Below are 20,511 nucleotides of genomic sequence, written 5' to 3'. Positions count from 1 at the left end.
TCTCAGTGCATCTCGGGGCATTTTTAAACTTTAATCCCAGTTATGAAAGCTTTAACCTGTTCACATTTGGGTGAGAATTCCACCACCTGGCAGCTATATTCCAGCTCTCCCGAGGCTTTCCTGGCATGTAGAGGTTGAGAGCACCTAGGCTGTTAGGCATGGGTGGAAGCTGACTGGGCTGCTGGGCACTAGGTGCCAGTTCCTCATTCCAGGCTGTGGGGTGAATGGATGCCAGCAGCATTGCTGAGGTGCTGGTAGTGGGTTTGGTGCTGTTTAATATCTTACTAGCAATTCTGATGAGCGAATGGAGTGTGCTGTTCGCGGGTTTGTGTGTCATCAAGCTTGGAGAGGGAAGGAATGTTTGCAGGGCTGCCACCCCGAGGCTTGGCCTGGCAAGTCTTGTGTGCTTTAGCTAAGGCAAATACATGTGGGACAAAATAACCCCGTGCAGCAGGACAGGCTGGTTAGACTGCAGCACTACAGGAAAGACATGACCATCCTGGTAGACAGGCTGAATGTGGAGCCACTTTAGTTTTTCTGCAATTCCCTGAAGTTTTATGCTCACGTTAGATTTCCATCTTAAAACATATTAGACCATAGGATAGGACTTGAGATGTTTATAGTCCATGCAGTCTAAAAACAATTCATGAATGTAGGGCTGCTAAGGCAGCGATGTGTGCTCGCTGGAGGTTTGTCTGCTGTGAGGATGGCAAGTGGACATAATTTGAAAACTGCATGCATTTTGTTTAATGAGTGGCTTCTGGGATGTTCTGTAACTGAAGTTCTTTGTGGTGTTTTCTGCATGTAGTGTGTAGAACTAGAGTAGAGGGAGAAAAAGCTTGGTGCTTTTTTTTTTTTTCCTTGCTTAAGATTCATGTAAGCTATGTGACAGAAAGAGCAGGTGACAACCCATATGTGAATATGGAATCACTCTTGTGAGATAGAATGCAGAGATTGCTTACAGACTGAGAGGGATTTATTTCAGGAAGGAAGAGAAGAATTACCTTTTTTTTCCATTGCATAAAAGTGAAAACATAATGATTATGCAGCTGTGCTTTTTAGGTTACTCTATTTGAAATTAGGTTACTGCTTTTAACACACACTACTGCTTCTTTTAACTTTCTTGTAACCTTTTTGTCTTCCAGCTTCTTGCAAGTGTTCACTGATAGCACAGCGAGCAGAGCTCTGTACATCAATGAAAAACTACCAGCAAGCTCTCCATGATGCAGACATCCTCTGCCGAAGCAAACCCCACTGGCCTGCGGTATGGTGCTTGCATGCTGCAAGGCAAAAAATTCAGACTGCTTGTTCTCAGGACTTCTCTTTGGGGGGTGGATGGCACTGGTGAGGTCATTGTTGGGTGGTATTATCAGGACTGGAAACACAGACTGGAAGCTAATTCCTTAACAGGATGTCTAGAAGATCCTTAGCATGGGATTTCTCTGGTGGGCATCCAGTGATGTGATTTTGTTTGTGCTAGTGCCCATTGATCTGTTAGAGTTTGTGCTGTAGTTTGAAGCAGAATCGCATTCAGAAGTCATCAGTGGCATGGGATCACTTTTCCTTTTTGGCAGTGAGTGGCTTTGCCGGCCTCCTGGCAACAGTGTCTTTCTGAGGAGTATCCCAGACTGTATTTCAGGATTTACTCTTTTTTTTTTTTCCTTCAGTACTGAGTTCATACATCAGATTCCTGCCTGTGTGACGTAGTGCTTCATATTGGTGTGGGGTTTTTTCCCTAACAAATGAGGTTCTCGGGAGCACTAGTTGTGGGCAGTCTGAAGCAATTGTCAGAAACAATGTTAAGGTAGAAAGGCAAGGAAGCACATGGTGCCCGCAGTTGATGCCTGAAGGCAGACTGGGTATCCCAACAGCTCACCCTGCCTAGGATTATGCCTCTAGTCAGTCTCTCGCCTGTCACTAGTAGAACTGTAGCACAGTTTTGACCAAATGAAGCCTTCAGACTGAGAGATAGGGTGGCATGGGTTGTACGCACGGTTATAGGAAGACCTTGGATTTTCTTCGGGATTATGAAGAAGAATGAGGTGTTGCATAAACCCATTGGTGTGGCAAGCCTTAGCACAGAAGCTGCAGCTTGGTCTCTATTCAAGCTAGGTAGGGTGAGCAACAAGGTGCCATCTGAGGCATCTAGCTTCTGACACGTTAGATAGTCGTCTCCGGAAGATGTCACCCATTGAAGCCTTTTCTGTTTGAAGGAAAATGATAATCTTACCCCCACCTCCAATTCTACTCTTTAAAATTTGACTTTCTGTTTAGGATCGTTTTCTAGTCAAGGAAGGAATTCATCTTGAGCAGTGTCGATTGTGTTTCTGTGCAGAGGGAGACAAATGAATTAAGCACATTCAAATGTTTTCTTGGAGTGTCTTGTCTGTTTGCCTTGCATCCACGGAAATGTGATGCTTGTCTGTTATATGCAGATAAAGATTTTGTTAATCGCATCTCTGAAGAATGCTAATTGAAAATGAAATTTGTCATCATGGCATACCAGCCATATCACAGATACATTTTGCTTGTGTATGTCAGATTTTACACAGAAGCTTTGGTGATCCCGAATTAGCATTATTCAGGAATTCTGCTTTGTTTTGTATCTTGCACTGTTTCATCCTGTGGCAGAAATTAGAGCAAGTGTGTAGCGCAAAAATTCACCCTAAAATAGAGCTGTTCTGGGAATAGCTCCTGGGAGGTGAGCATTCACCTACCGGAAACTTTTGGCTTATTGCTAACTGAAATGTAACGTCTTACTGAGTTCCTAAAGCTCTTGGGTCCACTGTAGTAGTTAGAACAGTGGGCCAGTTTGTTTATTTTCAGTTGCTGAAGCCACGTCCTTGGAGTCGGTGAGGAAGAAATGTCCAGTTGTACTTTGCAAGTGGCAGAGAGAATTTGATGCCCTCTCTGAAGCTGCTTGGGGTTCTGGCTAGATTTTACCCCTCAGATCTGATGCTTTACTTGACACTGTGAAAATAGAAAAGGGAAGGTGACAGTGCTGTCTTGTAAGGTCTGTTATTCCTGGGCATAATTTTTGGTGTTGCATCTTTAGATACTTCTTCCACAGACAGCCCAGATCAGCCCTCAGTTTGTGATGTGGATGAGGAAATTACTCATTTATTTGGAAAATTGGAAGACACCAGACTACCTTGTAGCTTTTCCAGGGCAGTGGAGTAAACTTGTCTGCAGTGTCAGGATGATTAGGAGCTCTGGAAAAAAATGTTTAGAGAGACTGTGCAAGCATCAAAATAAAAAGGTCAGGGTCAGGCCTCTGTAGTACCTCTCCTCTTATCGTATTCAAAAAAAAAACCAACATGCAGATCTTGATGCATTCTAACTGCATCCTGGTTCTCAGAAGCCAGGAGACATTGCTTGGGAACCAAATCAAGCTCTTTCATGCTCCTTGGACTCAGCCTCCTATTGGGAAATATGCTTTCTGCTTGCTGGAATAAACAGGCTGCTCTTTTATGTGTTTTGGGAAGTAGTCAAATTTACCTGCTCAGTCCACGTCTCGGGAGATGGCTGTATACTAAGATTTCTTGTGCATGACATACAGTGACTAGTATTTCCTACAGTGTCTGTTACTTTCTTTTGCTATAAGCCTCCTCCTTTTTTCCCAGACAATGGAAAGGTAGAGATCATAACAGGCTTCAACTTGTAGGGCTGCACTGAAAGGGTGAGGGAAGTTTACCTGCTGGATAAGATTACCTGATCTTTTTGCAAGAGCATGAGGAACAGAAAAAGACATCTGCTTATCTGACCAGTCTCTCAGCAGAGCCTGAAGATAATTGTGTGAATCGGAGGTGGACTAGTGTTCATTTTCAAGAGCAGATGTTTACAAACGCATTTAGTTTCTCTCCATCTTTAAGGAAATAATTTCCAGAGCCAGATTTGAACTGCAAATTGACATCCACAGAGAAATTCAGAGATGAGGCGTTTCTCTCTCACCACTAATAAGCAAAGTAGGACTTGTCTCCAAGCTGATTTCTTTTACCTCAGCCACGGGTGTGTCACTCCAGGATGTGAAGAGATAGGATGAGCTAAAAGGTTTCAGGTTAAACACTGTCAAGTTGCCCTACATTCATAATATATTGATATCTTCTACCCAAGTAAAATAGGACAAGGCACTCAGCAAAAGTGAGTAGCCTAAACCTGAAATCTTTTGCTCCCTCCAGCACCGCTGCCAGCCTGTCCCATGTTTTCCATGTAACTCCGTTACTGTTCAGATTGCCCTGGTGCTGGGAACCCATCTCTGGGCTACAGAGAGCCCTGTAGGATATGTTGTGGTCTTAGTCCCCAGGGAGACAAACAGCCCTCCCTTACTCTATGTCAAGTCCTCCTTGCCGAGGAAAGGAACAGTGTCTGTCTTTGGCTGGGGGTGCTGCAGCACTGGGGACGTTTTGTTCAGCAGGAGGGAATGGCTTTCTCATTCTTCTCCTGCAAAATGGAGGGAATGGCCAAGTTTGTGTGCTGGTGTCTTACTGCCACTTCAGAAATAATCTCTAGATTTGTACGTTTTCTTTGTGCGAACAGGGTCATTATGTGAAAGCAAAAGCTCTTTCTGGATTGGAAAGGACAGAGGAAGCATTGAAGGAGTTTCTCTATTGTGTTGCCTTAAATCCTGAATGGAGCTCAATGAAGAAAGAAGCCCAGAAGGTATCAAATGTGTTTACTGTTTGCTTCTTGGCCATTACACTGCTCTGTAGAGGTGCCTCCGTCACAGAGATAGTGTATTTGTAGATTACACCACAAATATGTAGGTTGGACCACTGCTGTTTGTTGATGATGCTTGCAGTGTGTCAGCAGGATTTGAATACGCCTGGATCCCATAAGCTCAAGGCTTCTGATTTTAGTGCCCAACAGAAAACCTCTTCATGTGGGAAATGACAGGGGGTGGGGGAAAACAACCCTGTATTCTGTGTATAACTTCCCATAAGGGGACATGGCTGTATGCCCCTAGTCACATTCTCTTTCAGTCTATGCATGTAGCAGTTTCAAAAAGGAAGTTGGGAGTTCAGCAAGGTGCTTGGTGTAGGTTGATGAGAAGGGAAACAGCTTTTAGCCTGGGTTGAAATCAGCTTGAGTGTAGTGCATCCAAGCAGAGGAGAACTAAAACACATCTGTATTAATCTGATTCAATAAAAGAGCATGATCTGAAACCTCCTGAAAGCAGAGATCTGAGGATCACAGTGCAGAGGGACATCAACAGGGGAAGAAGAGAGCAGGTTGCCAGCCTCAGTAATTGTGCAGAACAGAGGCCTCTGAGAATGGAGGTGGACCCCAAGTTCCCACAGAGAGGAGGGCCTTGGGATGTGCCTATAGTTGTGGTGGGCCCTGCCACATGAGTTTCCTGTGGATGTTGGGGAATGTAGGATCCCACCATTGTTGTAACCCTCTTGGCATTCAGAAGCTACACAGTTTGTTCATCTGTGTTTGTACAAACATAAAGATCCGTGTTGTAATTGTTGTTCTTCTCTCTCTCTTTCTCTCTCTAATTGACTAGATAATGTGTGAGATGTTTTTCCCAGCCTTTGAAAATGTGCATGATAGTCTAACAGCACCTTTCTCTAGTCGAACATCCCATACAAGATTGAAACCTGCATTTTTAAGTAGCATAAACACACAGTCAGCTGCTGAAGATAGTTCTATTGCTGGGTCCTCAAAGGTATAGTAAAAAGTATTCAACATCTAAATACCAAAAATAATACAAGGATCTGTCTGACCTGTGTGATGTTGTCTTTGTCAGCACTTGTGTAGGCACTTATTCTTGGTAAGCATGTTTTCTCCAGTTACTATTGTATCTCTTGTTGGGACATGTTTTTCAGAAAAACAGGTCAAAACTCTTTGTTCAGAAAACAACGTGATGCCTTCATGAGGAGATATGTTACATTTTGTCTTTATTTTGTATCTTTTTTTTTTTTCCTCCTTTATGTCATTTATGGGATTTTAGTATGATAAAAACACAGCTTCTAGACAGAAGGCATAGGGAGAGAAGTCTATTTAATGCAACTTGAGAATGGCCTTGTTTCATGTGGACCCTTGTTCCTTTCTAAGCTCAGTATAGTTACACTGATCTATTACTGACATATATAACTAGTAATAATAATAATAAAAAAAAAAACTTCTGCTGTGTATAACTGTTCTTACTTTCTTTAGGATACTGTGTTCAGGTTAACAAAAAACCCGTCCCAAGAATCTGATGTATTTAGAAGCACTGATTCTCCCGCTTCCCATAATGTACTGGATCGCTATTTTGAAGACAGCAAGAAGTCTTTGGGAGCTGTTCTCTCCAGTTTACCTGGGACTGGCTTAAAAAGAAAGCTGTCCAGTGATATGAGGGATATACAAAGCTTGGACATCCCCAATAAAATCCCTAAGAAAGGTTTGTACTGTGGCTTAAGGATTTTCTTTTGCTCATGTTCAAAAACTACCTTTTTCCTCCTTCCTTTTTAGGTGTAAATGAAACATTTTCTGTATGGATTTGTAGTCTAGGAAATATCTTTCTGCTTTTAGCAGCGTTGCTCAGATATTCCTGTCTTATTGGAACATGTAGAGTTTAAAGATGTTATAGGCACTAAAGTTCAAATACTGTTTATGTTATTCCAGTGCAGTTTCAATTCATTCAATGAACACTGCATTTTTCTTCTCATAACTTGTAATCCACTAACAGTTTAGTCTTTGTATTGCTGGCGTTCACATTTTCTAAGTCTCAGAAGTATAGTGGAATGTCATTGTTTTTCTATATGAAGTAAAGATACAGTGAGCCTGGAAACTGATCTTTAACTGGCGTCAGAAAGAGTCACGTGCGACTTTACATGAAATTTACCAAGCAAACAAAGGAGCCCTTTGAATGGGTAATAAGCCCACCCAGTTTTCTGCTGCTTGATAGCTGTGCTTACAGTTGGTATGCTTCTCAGGCTTTCAGCAAAGACCTCTGAAATGTTTTTAGTACTCTGGGAAAAAATGCTGAAGGCACTATATTGCACTGAGTAATGAAATAACTGGGAAAAGAGGCTTTTAAAATGCTGTTGTATTAGCATGCATTTTTTTTTAAAAGAAATAGTAATGCACAACTCCTTGACCAATCTGATTTCTACCTTGAAATATAACAAGTTTCCAAGTGCTGCTGCTTGTCTGCCACCTCAGCAAATTACTAATTTAGGCCGGTTTCTGGTGGTGGTGTTGTGAAGGGAAAAATCCTGTATTTGTCTCTGAACTGCAGACTCAGTAAATAGATTGTGAAATCCAACACTCCTCTATCTCCACAGCAAAGGGCAGAGATCACATTTTACCCAGAACCATTCATTTCTGGTCTGTGCTAGATCCTGATGCCACTATTTGCAGAATAACGCAGTTAGGTTCTTGCTGTTACTAAAGGCTAACATGCAAGATGTAGGTTAAAGATAACAGTGTTTTTCTTTGTAGGCCACATCAGTGCCCTCTCCCCTTTCCTGTCTGTACTGGAGATAAACCAGATGCTCAGCACAAGTTATCTTTTAACAAAATATCCAAATGTTTCAATTTAACATCAAAAAGCTGAGCTTTTTTTTTTTTTTCCCCACTGTCAAGAATTTGGTTCATAAAAAGGTCGTGAAGGCTCTGTTGCAATTCTTGCTGAGCAACAAAGATGTGGACTATAAAAGAAGTTGCAGATTCTGGTGAGGTATTGGAACAGGCTGCCCAGGGAGATGCTGGAGGCACTATCCCTGGAAGTTCTCAGGAAAGGGGTAGATATCACAGTAAGTGGCGTGGTTTAGAGCGGTCACAAGCGTGGGTTGACAGGTGGTCTTAGATGATCTTAGTGATCTTTCCAACCTTTATGATTCTATGATTAATCTGTTTGCATTAACGTCATCAGAAGTCTAAGCTGGTAGCTCTTGAGCTTAATTATTGCTATGGTTTTTGAGGCCTGTAATCTTTGGATGTGTTCACTACAGCAATACACACCACCTTCGAGAAGCAAGATGGACATAAATTTTTGTGAAGTATTCTGTCACTGTGTTTGCCAGATGCATTAGCTCATATAACTAGCAGTCCTTCAAAGTGAAGCTGTGTGAAACATAGGATTTCCACAGCAGGGTAGTCTAGAAGCATGCAAGCCTTTTTATACTGGTAAGAAAAATTATTCCTGCTGAGACATCTATAATAAACACTGATGAAATAGTTTAACTGTGTGTAAACACATTAAATTCTGGACTTAACATACTTAAAAACATCTGGCCTGGCTGATGTGGGAGGTAGTGATGATGATGGGAAAGCAACAGCAGAATATTTTCAAAACTAGACTTTGAAAAAAAACAACCATTTTTGGAGAAGAAATTCGTGGGTATTCAGTTCTAAAATGCTTTCCCTGGCCATCATCCTCTGCTCTCCAAAAACTTCCTGCCAGAAAGTCTAAAACTTAAATGGAAAATATGTTTATTTGAAACAAAGCTTCAAAAAAGAAAGGAGAGAATATAGTTATGGAAAAACAGCTTAGTATTTGAAATTGCAGTAATGCTAAAATATTTACTGTAATCATCACCTTAATTTCTAGATGCAGATGTTTTACCTGAAAACACTGTCATCACTTCAAGTGAGATACCAACAACTCTTGTTGATGCGTCAGACTTCGAGTGTTCCCTCTGCATGAGGTATGGCTGTGTTGACCTGTGATTAAGATCTGAAAGCCTTTTTAGCTTCTGAAAAATGTTTTTGTGGTGTCAAAAGGGAAAGCAGCCAAAGAATGCCGAAACCATTGCTTCATTTCTTTTTCCTGAAACTTGGATTTGATAAATCTGTACAGACGCAGTCTTCATTATGCACTAACTACCACTTCAAAAATGAAAACCTTCTTTTATGTCTTTGGATAAAATTGTCACTGTAATTTATACAAAAGCAGGAAGGGGTGAGATAGTGAAGTCTACTCTTGTTTCCACAGTTTAGGAATCTGTATTGTTTTATATTGTCAGCTTAGGTTTTTTTGTTCTGTGTTTTCATGTTCAGGTTGTTCTATGAACCTGTTACCACTCCCTGTGGACACACCTTTTGCCTCAAATGCCTTGAGCGTTGCCTTGACCATAATCCACATTGCCCACTCTGCAAAGAAAAGCTGTCAGAAGTAAGTATATCCTTGCCCCAGTTAATAAAAATATTCAAAGCTGTGTTCTTCTGGTAACATGTATAGGAGGTGATTCTGTGCTCTACTTGCACAACAGTGTGATAGTACTCAGCATCAAGCTGTGCACAGACCTTATTTGCTCCAGAATATATTTTGTTGTTCCTTGGGGAAAAAAAAAAAATGTATAAGTAGGATGCTTAAAGGAATAGATACTTCCAGTATCATGTCAGGCTCACGCTTGTGGAGTCCGAATGTGTTCCTACCTTGGTCTGTATTTCTGCTAGCAGTGAAGTAGGAATGGGCACTCCTTGGTCAAACCTTGTGCTCCAGTAGTCATAATGTGTCTCATAGTTGGAGTACGTCTTAGGGAGCAGTAACCTGACAGCTCACTGAAAATAATATATATATCTTCTGCAGAAGCAGAGAGGAACTACCTGTTCTTGGTGGTAGTACAGATTCCGTCGGAAGTGAAGCCAATGGGCACTAGAGTGAGCCTCATATCCTGAAGTAGTTTTTATGCCCAAAGGCTGGAGCTAATGTGCCTTAGGAAAGGCAATGGGCTGGGAGAAAGTTGTTACCTGACTTCTTGTTATCAGTCTTCAGAGTTGACTCTTCCTTGCAGTTCTTGGCGAGCAGAACTTACAAAAAGACCGTCCTTACAGAAGAACTGATAGTCCGTTACTTGCCAGAGGAATTATCTGAAAGGAAGAAAGTCTATGAGGATGAAATGAAGGAATTGTCAAAGTAGGCTCTCTTTTTTTACTTCTGATAACTATTAGAAAAATGTATTTTTTCGTCTGAATTACTGAAGAAGCTTTACACTTGCTTGTGAAAATGCACAAAATGAATGAATTTCCAAAACAAACCTATCATGTTTCATAATTTTTACATGGTTGGTGCAGATAAACAACATGCTTGGATGGTAGAGAAGCATAACAATATTCATAAAATAAAAATAATAGCTTTATTCTTCTGAATCAATGTAATATCAGCTTTAAAAGTTTTAATGGGATTTCTTTAGGAACAGAAACCCTATTATGAATGTGTTATACTTCAGGTCAATAGAAGTTCAAGGATTCGTTGCTGTGTCAGTGACGTGAAACTTACTCTACAACTCAATTAAAAAGAAAAATAAACATGGAATTAAACCTGGAAAAATAACACAAACTTCAAACTTAAAGGACTTTACTGAGCTTTGGAATTCTCCGCACTTTGCTTTGAATGTAGTTAATACTTAGTTACTGTGTTATTATAAAGAGTCATAACCAAAATGTTTCTATTTGTATTTAAGTTAGATGCATCTGTATGCACACTTTTTGGGAAATCGGCTATTATTTCCTGACTTTTCCTTTATAAAACTAGATTAGATGAATTGTTTCCGTAATACATTAAGAAAAAGAGACCTGAAATATACTTTTCCTGTGAAAATGACAAACCATAACCAGAGAGGCATTTAATGAGTCCAACAAAAAAGGAGACTACTGGAAGTGGTGCTTTTAAGGGGTTTGTGCTAAATATAACAGTGCCCAGAAGAAAACTGAACTTTTTTTTAACAATTATCTTACAGTTTGAATAAAGATGTTCCCATCTTCGTATGTACCATGGCCTTCCCTACCATCCCTTGCCCACTTCATGTTTTTGAACCTCGTTATCGCCTGATGATAAGAAGATGCATGGAGACTGGTACCAAACAGTTTGGCATGTGCTTAGCTGATGAATTGAAAGGGTAAGGAGACGAGCTGGAATGTCCTTCATTACAGTGTTGGCATGCTGATGGGGTACTGCAGCACAGTGTACTTGTCCCCTCCGACCACTGTGGTTCCTTCCAGTCCTGTATGAACCAATACAGGAGTTGGTGACTTTTTACTTTAGTATATCAAATGTTCCTTTGGATGCAAAGATGTTATTTTTATTGCTCCCCTGTTGGATGGATAGCAAAAATACAACTCATCTTGCTACTACAGGCTCCAGAAATAGCATTGAATTGAGTGTGTGGTTGGAAAGCTTTCTAGCCTGTATGTTCTAGTGAAAGCTGACAGTGTGGATGAGGTTGCTCTTCTATCTGCTCATTTAAAACAAAAATATACACAAAAAACTAAACCCAAATCTTGCAAAGCTTTTTTGCATGGGCAGAATCATTTGAATGAGACGAAGTATGCATTTGGCCGAGAAGCCTGTACTGCTACTGAACACTGAATGTTGATGTTTGTCTTCACTGCTGTGTTGCAATGTCTAAGCTCTGCAGTGAGTGGATTACATTCTTTGTATATGATCCTGCCTTTAATTTTTTTTTGTAAGTTCTGACACGGTGTGTTTCCACTTCCCTGTATGGGGATGAATACTAATGATTAAATAAAAGTCTAGATGAAGGGGAAAGGGATAAGCAGATAATCTTGGAAGAAAAAAAAAAATGAGGTGGTCTGAAGAGACATTTGTCTTATGAGATATGATAGGAAGTTTTTTACTTCAGAAGAATGATGCAGAATTGCCAGTGTGGGAAGTCTGAAGTATACATTAAGCATCCTCAGGAGCAGCCCTTTTGTAGGTGATCATGGCTGGAGCTGAGAGGAGGGCAGTCATACCCAGGTTTGGCAGCCTTTCCTTCTCCAGTTCAAGGGTGTTTTTTCTCTTGGACGAGAGTACGAAGGAGGCAGTAAGAATGCAGGAGTTGCTTCAACTGGCTCTGGCTGTGCTCTGTGCCATTTGACAAGCTGTCAATGGTGCACTCCCAGTGGAGTTGAGATCCCTACAACAGCTATCACGCTGTGATCCATTACAGTCTTACTATCAATTTTCTGGAAGGAAGTATGTTTAAGAGTGAGGAGAAAAGGACCCTGTGGCATCAGGCATAATTGATCCCTGCACATCTGGAAAGGCTTAGTACAGAGGGATAAGGGGCTAGAGTCCTAAAAACGCACATTTATTTGATAGTGCCAAAAAGGGTGTTTTAAAATGCAACCAGTATGGTTGGATACAGTTAGCATGCTCTGTCTGTTTAGAGCAACTGAAATAATTAAACATTTTAAGCATGGTGCCTTCCATCAAAAACACTGAAGTGCAGGAAGCCTTTATTTGTAGTCACCTAGCAGGCTGTTGTGGTGTCTTGTGGTGTCTTACGCAAGTAAAGAAATAATTTTGTTTGTTTGTTCAAAATTGTGAAATCTAATGAGAATAAGGAAGTAGGGAAACTTGTTTTGCTTCATCTATTGAGACAAGAGTGTAGAAGGCTGAGATTCTTACCTCCCTTGAAAGACATGGTGACAAGTCATATTAAGTTCATTACCTTCCTCTGCTTTGCTTGTCCACTTAAAATTAAAATTTAGAGAAGAGTTGTTTATAAGCTTTTAAGACATGTCAGTACATTTTATACTCATGGCCAGGTGGTTTCTTGTCTCTCTTTGATCAAAGTCACTTTCCATCCAAAAGTAACTTCTCAAAGAATGACAAAAAAACATCACTTGCAGATGAATTTTTGAACTTGATATGAGTGCCATTAAAATCCTTTTTTTTTTTTTAAAAAAAAAAAAGGGGTTTGTAATTGTTTAAATAGTGCTTAATCTGATCTTTCAATAATAAATTCAGTGGTTGTAACCTCAGTGGTCAAGCACACAGAACTTACTGGTGTGTAGCTGTATGCTTCTTGCTCTTCCTCAGTCTGCACAGTACAAGGGCCAGAAGAGAATGGCTGTTCACAGCAGTCAGCATTTTTCCTCCCCAAACCTTGAATTCCAGTGGAATAGAAACAAGAGGCATTTCCCAGCAGCGTTGCTGTTTCTTCATTAGTCTGATTGAGCAAATGCCCAAGCCTGGTATAACAAGTGTTTACCTAATGAAACATTTTTTGGATCCTATAGGGATTTGTTATCTTGAGATCAGGGTAGGTACAGTGCATTCTCTTGGTTAGCAGTAAGCTGAGATACAAGGCTGCAAACACTGGCAGATCAGAGTATCACAGTGAGGAATTGTTGTGTGATCAGCTTCTGTAATGAACTAACTAAAGCACAGGTGCAGAGTAGATAAGCCTAATTAATTTAAATAAAATTTTGTTGCGTGCTACTTTCCAGAATGCAATTAAAATTTGTGCTTCAAATATAACAAATGCAATTGCACTTTTATAAGGGGGGAAAACATTGTTTATAATATAAATAATTTTGGTTAACTTAAAGGATACAGGGGCAAGAAGAATCTTGCTCTGTAGAAAACTTTTCCTCCTAAAGCCTGTAATCCTCTGTTTACACCTCACAGTAGGGGGGATAGGGCCCTGCTAGCCCTGCATTTGTGTCTCAGTTCCTTGACTTCCTTATGGTATCTTTACCCATCTTGTTTTCTTTGCAAAGCAAGTGAATTTGCCACAAGTGCTGGCAACTCACAGCTCCATTTAGCTTTCCTGTCCCTTCTCTACCTCCCTTAAATACCTAGGCTCTGAAGGTGCTGCTGCCCTTGGATCTCCAGGGAAGGCAAAAAGGGTGGGGGTTGTGTGACTTATGTGCATAAGCAGAAATGTATTGTCACCAAAGCAAGGACCTCTTTCAAATTGAAAGTGGTGAATTAGGCCCAGTATTTGTCCTGATGTATATAAATGCTTGTTGATGATTTCCACTTTTATACCCTTCTGTCATTTCAGATTTGCAGATCATGGCTGTATATTAGAGATCAGGGACGTAAAGTTTTTTCCTGATGGACGCTCAGTTGTTGATACAGTTGGTGTCCGTCGTTTTAGGGTCTTAAGCCATGGCCAACGAGATGGATATAACACAGCAAACATCGAATATCTTGAAGATAAAAAGGTGATCTATGGTGCAAAGTTATTCATACCCATGTATTGCTGGATTCACTTAAATAGCCTTTCCTTATTGCATTTCAAGTTAGCTGTGCATTATTTTTTAATCAATATCATTATAAATACCGTAGCTCTATTTTGACAACCGTGGAACAAACTTAGCTTGTCTCTTACACGCTTCCCTTTCTTCCTTTCTATCCTTCCAATTATCTCCACTTGAAGTGTTGCACTGCCTTCATGAATCTCTTATGTAGCTTCTGATACCCAGGTCTGTCATGACAGTTAGGTAAGCTCAGAGTAGTGTTTTAAAACTGGTAAGGGCTTATCAGCCATCTAAGAACACCTCTGTTAGTAGAGAATTGGCTGTTCTCTTTGTCCACTGAACACAGGAGATCAGTTGGCAGACTTCCTATGACTTCCCAGCTCTGGTTTGCAGAACAGCTCCTCAAACAAATGTGGGAGTCCGTTATTAAAATGAGATCTTTGTGAGATACAATTACTGTGCCTGTACAAACATCCATCAAAGTTGACTGAGACCTGAGAATTGCCAGGTGGGGAGTAATTTTACAAACAAGTCCTCTTACAGTATCTGCAACAAGTGAAGTGCTTGCGATGGGTGTTGGCCAAAGTGTGAATTTTTGGCCTTACTAAATTATGGCACCTGGATCGTCTTCAGAGCACATCTGTAAAATCTTGATCCCTCTTAACATTGAACTTAGTAATCTTATGCCAATTGATGAAATCCATTCTGATCTTGCAAATCTTCAGCACACTTTTGTGGTTGAAGTGTGAGTCTGTAAAATCCAGGTAGGGCTCTTGCAACTTGTACAGGATGATGCAGTGTTGTTCATCAGGCAGGGCAGACATGTGGGGTTCTTCCCCATCGTGGAAGCTCCAAGTATGTAATCTGTTCACAGTGTTTAGATCCCCAGAGAAGGGTGGTGGAGGTTACACGCACATGTCAAGGCATTGTTTTCTAGATGGTGCCAGAGACTCACCTCTTTATTATTAGAGTGAGATTTACTTTGTCTCACTTCAGAGGCTGATGTCTGAGTTCAGTGTATACATTCCCGTTACAGTCAGTGATGAGAAGTCTCAGTCCAAAGCTGCCTATTTATCTGCTCTATTGTGGATATCTACCTTAAGATGAGATTAATTGCCCGCTAGAGCTGTTCCTCCTCACCTAGAAAGCGCAACCAGAGTAGTTGGCTCAGATATGTGTCTGAGTAGCCGAGAGGAAGTATGCCATTGGTCTGTACAGATCTAAAAGAAAACGAACAAAAATAATTTGCAGTGTTGTTTTTTTGCTTATGCTTTTTTCCTTTTCCCTATTGGCTAATAGCCAGCCCTATGCAACTAAAGCACTCTGCAAGGGTCTTTTTTTTTAATGGCTATTCTTGGTACTGGGAAATCGTTCACTTTCTCTGCTTCCTGCCTGCACGTTTCTGCCCTCCTCCACTTTCTCCTTGACTGTTCTACCATGACCTTAACACTTTTAGGAAGTATTGCTGATATCTAAATGCTGTAGAAACCCTATGCTTGTGCTGAGTGGCAGTAGAAGTTCTTGAGTTTTACCAGACAATATAAGAAAGTTTTACCAGGCAATATAAGAAAGTTCAGAGGTCATTTAGTGACAGGGACTTAAGGTCATGGGTTTGAAATGATTGATACAATGTTCTGGGATTAGAAAGCAGATTCTTCTGTTGTGCCAATATTTAGGTTATTAATGAGTAACTTCTCTAGGAAGTGTCATTTCAGAACATGTAGGGGAGGGTCCCATCATCCAGGTTTGAAATATGAGAGTTGGGTACAGTTTGCCTAGATGTGGACAGTTGAACAGCTGCAGTCACTGCATTATTGTGCTTCGCTTGCTTCTGGCAGAGCATATGAACTCCGTAGTACCAAACTTGTTTTGTTCCTTCTTCCTTTAACAATAAGGTTGAAGGACCAGAGTATGAAGAACTTGTCCGCCTTCATGATTCAGTTTATGATCAAGCTGTTGCCTGGTTCACTTCTCTTAAAGACAATATGAAGGTGCAAATTCTCAATCATTTTGGGTCCATGCCAGGAAAAGAACCAGAGCCGCAGGTAATAAATCTTTACTATTCATTCATAATTATTCTTTATGTATTTTTTACACGAAGCTATTTTCTAAAAGAGTTTTTGCTGTATTGTTGTGCATTCTAAGCTGCTCTCATTTACCCAATTTTGTTCTATTTGCATGAAACATAGAAAGCAATGATCATATATCATTATAAGTTGATATATGAAGAGATCAGCCTTAATGGAGCAAAAAGACAAAGAGAATGGCTGAAATCAAATGCTTAGTAGCTGCTTTTAGTTTTATGATGCATTTCTGAACAAAAAGAAGGTGGGAAGGAAGGTACTGGTCTTCATCAAGCAGCGTTGGTGAATACATGATTGTCTTTCCATCCTCTTACAGAGCAACCCCAGTGGTCCTGCCTGGTACTGGTGGCTCTTGGCAGTGTTGCCTCTGGAGAACAGAGCTCAGCTGGCTATATTGGCTATGACCTCCCTTAAAGATCGTCTTATTGCCATTAGACGCGTCTTGATATTTGTGACTCGCAAAAGACCTAGATAACATGATCTTCAGTTGTAAATGCGCACTGAAAGCATCTCATGACTGGTTGTTTGCGGGGGGTGAGAGGGGAGGGGTTGTTTTGTTTTGTTTTGTTTTTAAACATTCTGTCAAAAATGAGCAGCTCTTTCTGACTGTGTCCAGCATCCATCGATTGCATCGGTTTGTTATCCTGGGTATTCACCAAACCTTGCACTCTTCTCCTGTTGTCCCGGTGAAATCTGAGCCTCTACAAAGCTGTGCTACAATTAGAACGTAGTTGATAAATGTGGATAAATTGCTTCAAAATACTATGATAGAGTTAATGTTTCTAGCCTGCAAGAGAGTTAAGTACTAGAGTAGTACCGCTGGCCTACATGTGATTTGGATTTCTGCTTAGTAGGAAAAGGAAACTGGACAGTGAATTAAAGAGGTGTTTCCTAGACTTTCTTGAAGGTAGTGAACAGAAGAGGAGCTGCGCTTCCCGGCCAAAGTATACATGAAGACTGAAACGAGCAGTATGCTCTATTATTGAACTGGTAGACAGTCCATCATACACCCACATCTCTCTCTTTCAGGAAATATAAGTCTGCGAGGAAAAAAAACAACACCTAAGCAGTTTGTGGTCAAGGCATCTGAGGATGTTCATCTGAAAGAATAATAGCTACTGAATAAATACACTATTTAGTAGCCTTAGGTAATCCCTTGTGTTGTGATATATGTGTTGTAGCAGGTTGAGTATGTACAAAATGCTTGGAAGGGTGTACTTTGGATTATTTGAAAAGAAAAATCAAAATAGACCTAGCTGGTCTTGTCACTAAATTGAGATCATACCAGCTCTCTATACTATGATGAACGCTGCTGTGAAATGATTTCACTCCAAGTACTAGGAAGGCAGACTGCAGATTTTTTTTTTTTTGAACATGTGTTCTGCAAGTGGGACTGGCAAGGATAGAATACCATTTCCCATTTACCTGCAGTGTCGTGCCAACCTCATGGTACATTGGAATGATCTCTATTGAACGTGTTTCAAACCGAAAGTATTGTAGCTTAGTACCCGTTGCTGTATGTGTTGGAAATCAGTCCATGATAACACCACGAACAGAGGCACGAACCGAACACTATAAAGGCAAGTCTCAATGCAAGCTCAAGTCAGGTGTTAACCTTCATTTGTGTTGTTGATTTTTTTATAGACTGTTTTGTTGATATCTAACTTTGATAGCTCTGAAATTGCTTCTCAGTCAAATGATCAACATTTGCTCAATTGCCAATGAAATAACAGTGTTACCAATTCAATTGGCATAATTTCCTGTAAGCATTTCCTAGAATTGATAGTACCAACAGGAAAAAAAGTTGACTTGAATCCTAACGTGCTGCAAGTATAGCAAGTTCGATTTAAAGACTTACTCATGTGCAGAAGTCTGGTAAGATGAAATGGCTGTTTACCTAAATGGTCAAAGTGCCTGGTTTCTTTTTTAGTTCTTTTTCCTTACTTGTCAATGAAGATGTATTTAAACCTTTTTTGTTTCAATTTGCACATGAGTTCTGGAAGAAGACTGCATTGAACTGCAGTAATTAACATATATTACCTGCTCTCTATGGGTATTGTAGTAATAACCTGTGTGGTCTGGGAAACAAAAGTACTGAGTTTTTTTTTCCTTTCAGCAAATGGCTACCACAAATGGTTTCTGTAACATACCCTGAATGTACTGTAACTGCCTCTACCTTGAACACGCCTTTTCTATTTAAATAATTTGTAAGTATATTCTCTGAATTGTGAAGTGACAACCAATGATGTAATAACCTCTACAGTAGCCTTCTACAAGTTCTGCTACCATCACCAAAATACTAAAAATTTGAGTTGAATGCATTTCCTCCAGGATTTGAAAATGCCGAAGAAAAAACATTGAAATATAAAGTAATTTCCAGAGAATTGTTCTGTGTATTGGAGAGGAAATGCCAGAAGTCAGGAGGTCTTCAGCCCACTGTCAGCTCACCTACCAAAGGGTGGTTTTGCAAACTAATTCTTAGACCGGAAGATGGACTGTGTTTGATCTTGCAATCCTTTCTGTTCAACTTCCTGTTCTTCCCATCCCTTTCCATGCTGTGTATTTCTCCTAGATTCAGTCATCTCGCTCCTTCATGTGTGTGGCCTAGTTTTGAGTATTAGTAGTTTGGCTGCAAGGGACGCTGATGGTATTGTGTATTGCTGGTCCCTGATCTTCCATGTGCTTAATTTTGCTTTTAGGAGTGTGTTTAAGAAAAAAAGAAAAAAAATCAAGGTGCTAGTTAGTGTCTTTTTGGCTTTGCCTCAGTATCTAATGTGAATATTCTTCATTGCAAAAGTGATTTTTCAAGATATCTACTGTCGAGGTACTTCTAACAGGAAACCCCTACAGAACAACAGAGATTGTTTACTGCTGTTCTGTAATGTGTAAAGAGACATTTTACATGGAAAGTGACATTACTGTGTTCATGAAGGCCTGCATAATTAATGAAACGATCGTTATCAACGAGAAAGCTGAATTGTAGAGGGATTTTTTTTTAGTCAAGGTTTTTGAGTACATCAGTAACAGTATGTTTTGGATAACTGATACAACTTCGGAATTGTCTGTGTATGGATGCAGATAATCATATTAGCAGCCCAAAGCTGACATTTCTTCCAAAACACTGAATGCTGATCAAATAGCAAAGCTTTAAGTAAACAAAAAAGTCACCACTACCCTTCGGTACTTGCTTCCTACGGGTGAGTACCAGTGTCATTGTTACCAAATTCTCTCTGCCATATAGTCTCTACAGCATCCAGTAGTACCTCATTGGAACAGCTAGCTATCTCGTTCCTCTCTTGGCTGGAGGAAGTGTCTGCGTTACAGCCGTTCTGCGCTTTTGTGTAACTCGTCACCAAGGTACCTATGGAAGCATGGAGCTGAGCTCCTGAAAAAAGTAGACAGGATTTGTTGCCTTTCTAGCTCATTACACTTTTCTTGCTTGCTGTCCAAGCAAGGATGCTGGGATATATGATGAGTCTTTTCACTGTGGTGAATGTGGCCCTTCTTTATACATCATAAAGAGGCCAACAACAAAAAAAAATCCCTCTACCTCTACACCTGTTGTTCACCTGTAAAGCTTCAAGCTACAAAATAATATATATTTTAACCTTTTTTTTTGTCTTTTAGAAGCATACTAATTGTTTGCCACTGAGGCCTTTTATCTACTGTATTTTAATATGTTAATTTGATAGTCATCGAGATCTCTTTGTACTTCTAACCTGTAGATCTTGTCATGTTTCTTACTGCTCCTCTTTCCTTGTTCTCCAGTCCACTTTTAAATTGATAATAAAAACCTGTACATTCTCTATTCCTATTACATTTTACACTAGTGGAACTGGTATTTTGGTAGCGCCTTAATTTTGCAGTTGTGAAATGATTGTATCAACTCTTATCTGGGGCTTCTGACCAGATTTAAACGAGTATGTTTAATGTAGATAAACTTGAAACCATTTTTTTACTGTTTTAAAGCTAGTTACAAAGTGGAATGTGTACATATGTATAAATATAAATTATTAATCTTCACCTTTTTGTATCTAGTAAATACCGGAGAAGTTCATGTTCTAACCACATTTGACACTTCTTGTTGCATAAGCAAAGCCAAAACTTTTTTTAAAAATTGCAATGTTCATTTCATGTATATTTGCAATATTCATGGGAAATGTATTTAATTTATGTGATATTTGGAATAAAACAGAATGACTTTATAAGCATGCGAGTTTATGGGAAAGCTTTATCCCTTTGTCATTGTCTTTGAAGGGAGAAATTTGGGGGCTATGGCTACCTGTACAAAAGTTGTATTACGAATTTCATTTCATGCAGTTGTGCATGTGTGGACAAGTGGATATGAAGTGCTTCTCATTTTCACAATGTGCCACTGGCTCTGTAGTGCTTCTGGCTTTCAGTTGCAAGAAGGTCAGAAGTATGTGGTCTGGAGTTCAGGAAGATGACACTAAGTCCCCCTGGCTACTGAAAAGCTGGCACCAAAGAAGCGAGAGAAACT

The 20,511-nt window shown here is 40.1% G+C and overlaps 1 protein-coding gene across 1 annotated transcript in view; it reads left to right on the top strand.

Annotated features, from left to right (window-relative positions):
* The window catches only part of LONRF2 (LON peptidase N-terminal domain and ring finger 2), a 34,454-nt gene extending 14,236 nt beyond the window's left edge, over positions 1–20,218 (top strand). Inside the window, exons 2-12 of the mRNA XM_085214022.1 lie at positions 1,146–1,264; positions 4,537–4,659; positions 5,507–5,668; positions 6,160–6,385; positions 8,540–8,636; positions 8,989–9,103; positions 9,726–9,847; positions 10,671–10,829; positions 13,728–13,890; positions 15,822–15,971; positions 16,327–20,218. Of these exons, the coding sequence (XP_085070148.1) occupies positions 1,146–1,264; positions 4,537–4,659; positions 5,507–5,668; positions 6,160–6,385; positions 8,540–8,636; positions 8,989–9,103; positions 9,726–9,847; positions 10,671–10,829; positions 13,728–13,890; positions 15,822–15,971; positions 16,327–16,485 (1,595 nt within the window). The 3' untranslated portion in view covers positions 16,486–20,218. The remainder of the gene's footprint in view (positions 1–1,145; positions 1,265–4,536; positions 4,660–5,506; positions 5,669–6,159; positions 6,386–8,539; positions 8,637–8,988; positions 9,104–9,725; positions 9,848–10,670; positions 10,830–13,727; positions 13,891–15,821; positions 15,972–16,326) is intronic.
* Positions 20,219–20,511: the final 293 nt, after the last annotated feature.

This window comes from Meleagris gallopavo, chromosome 1 (genome assembly GCF_905368555.1).
Source record: "Meleagris gallopavo chromosome 1, MGAL_WU_HG_1.1, whole genome shotgun sequence".
NCBI classification, from domain to species: Eukaryota; Metazoa; Chordata; class Aves; order Galliformes; family Phasianidae; genus Meleagris; species Meleagris gallopavo.
This window is presented reverse-complemented; position numbering and strand designations above follow the sequence as displayed.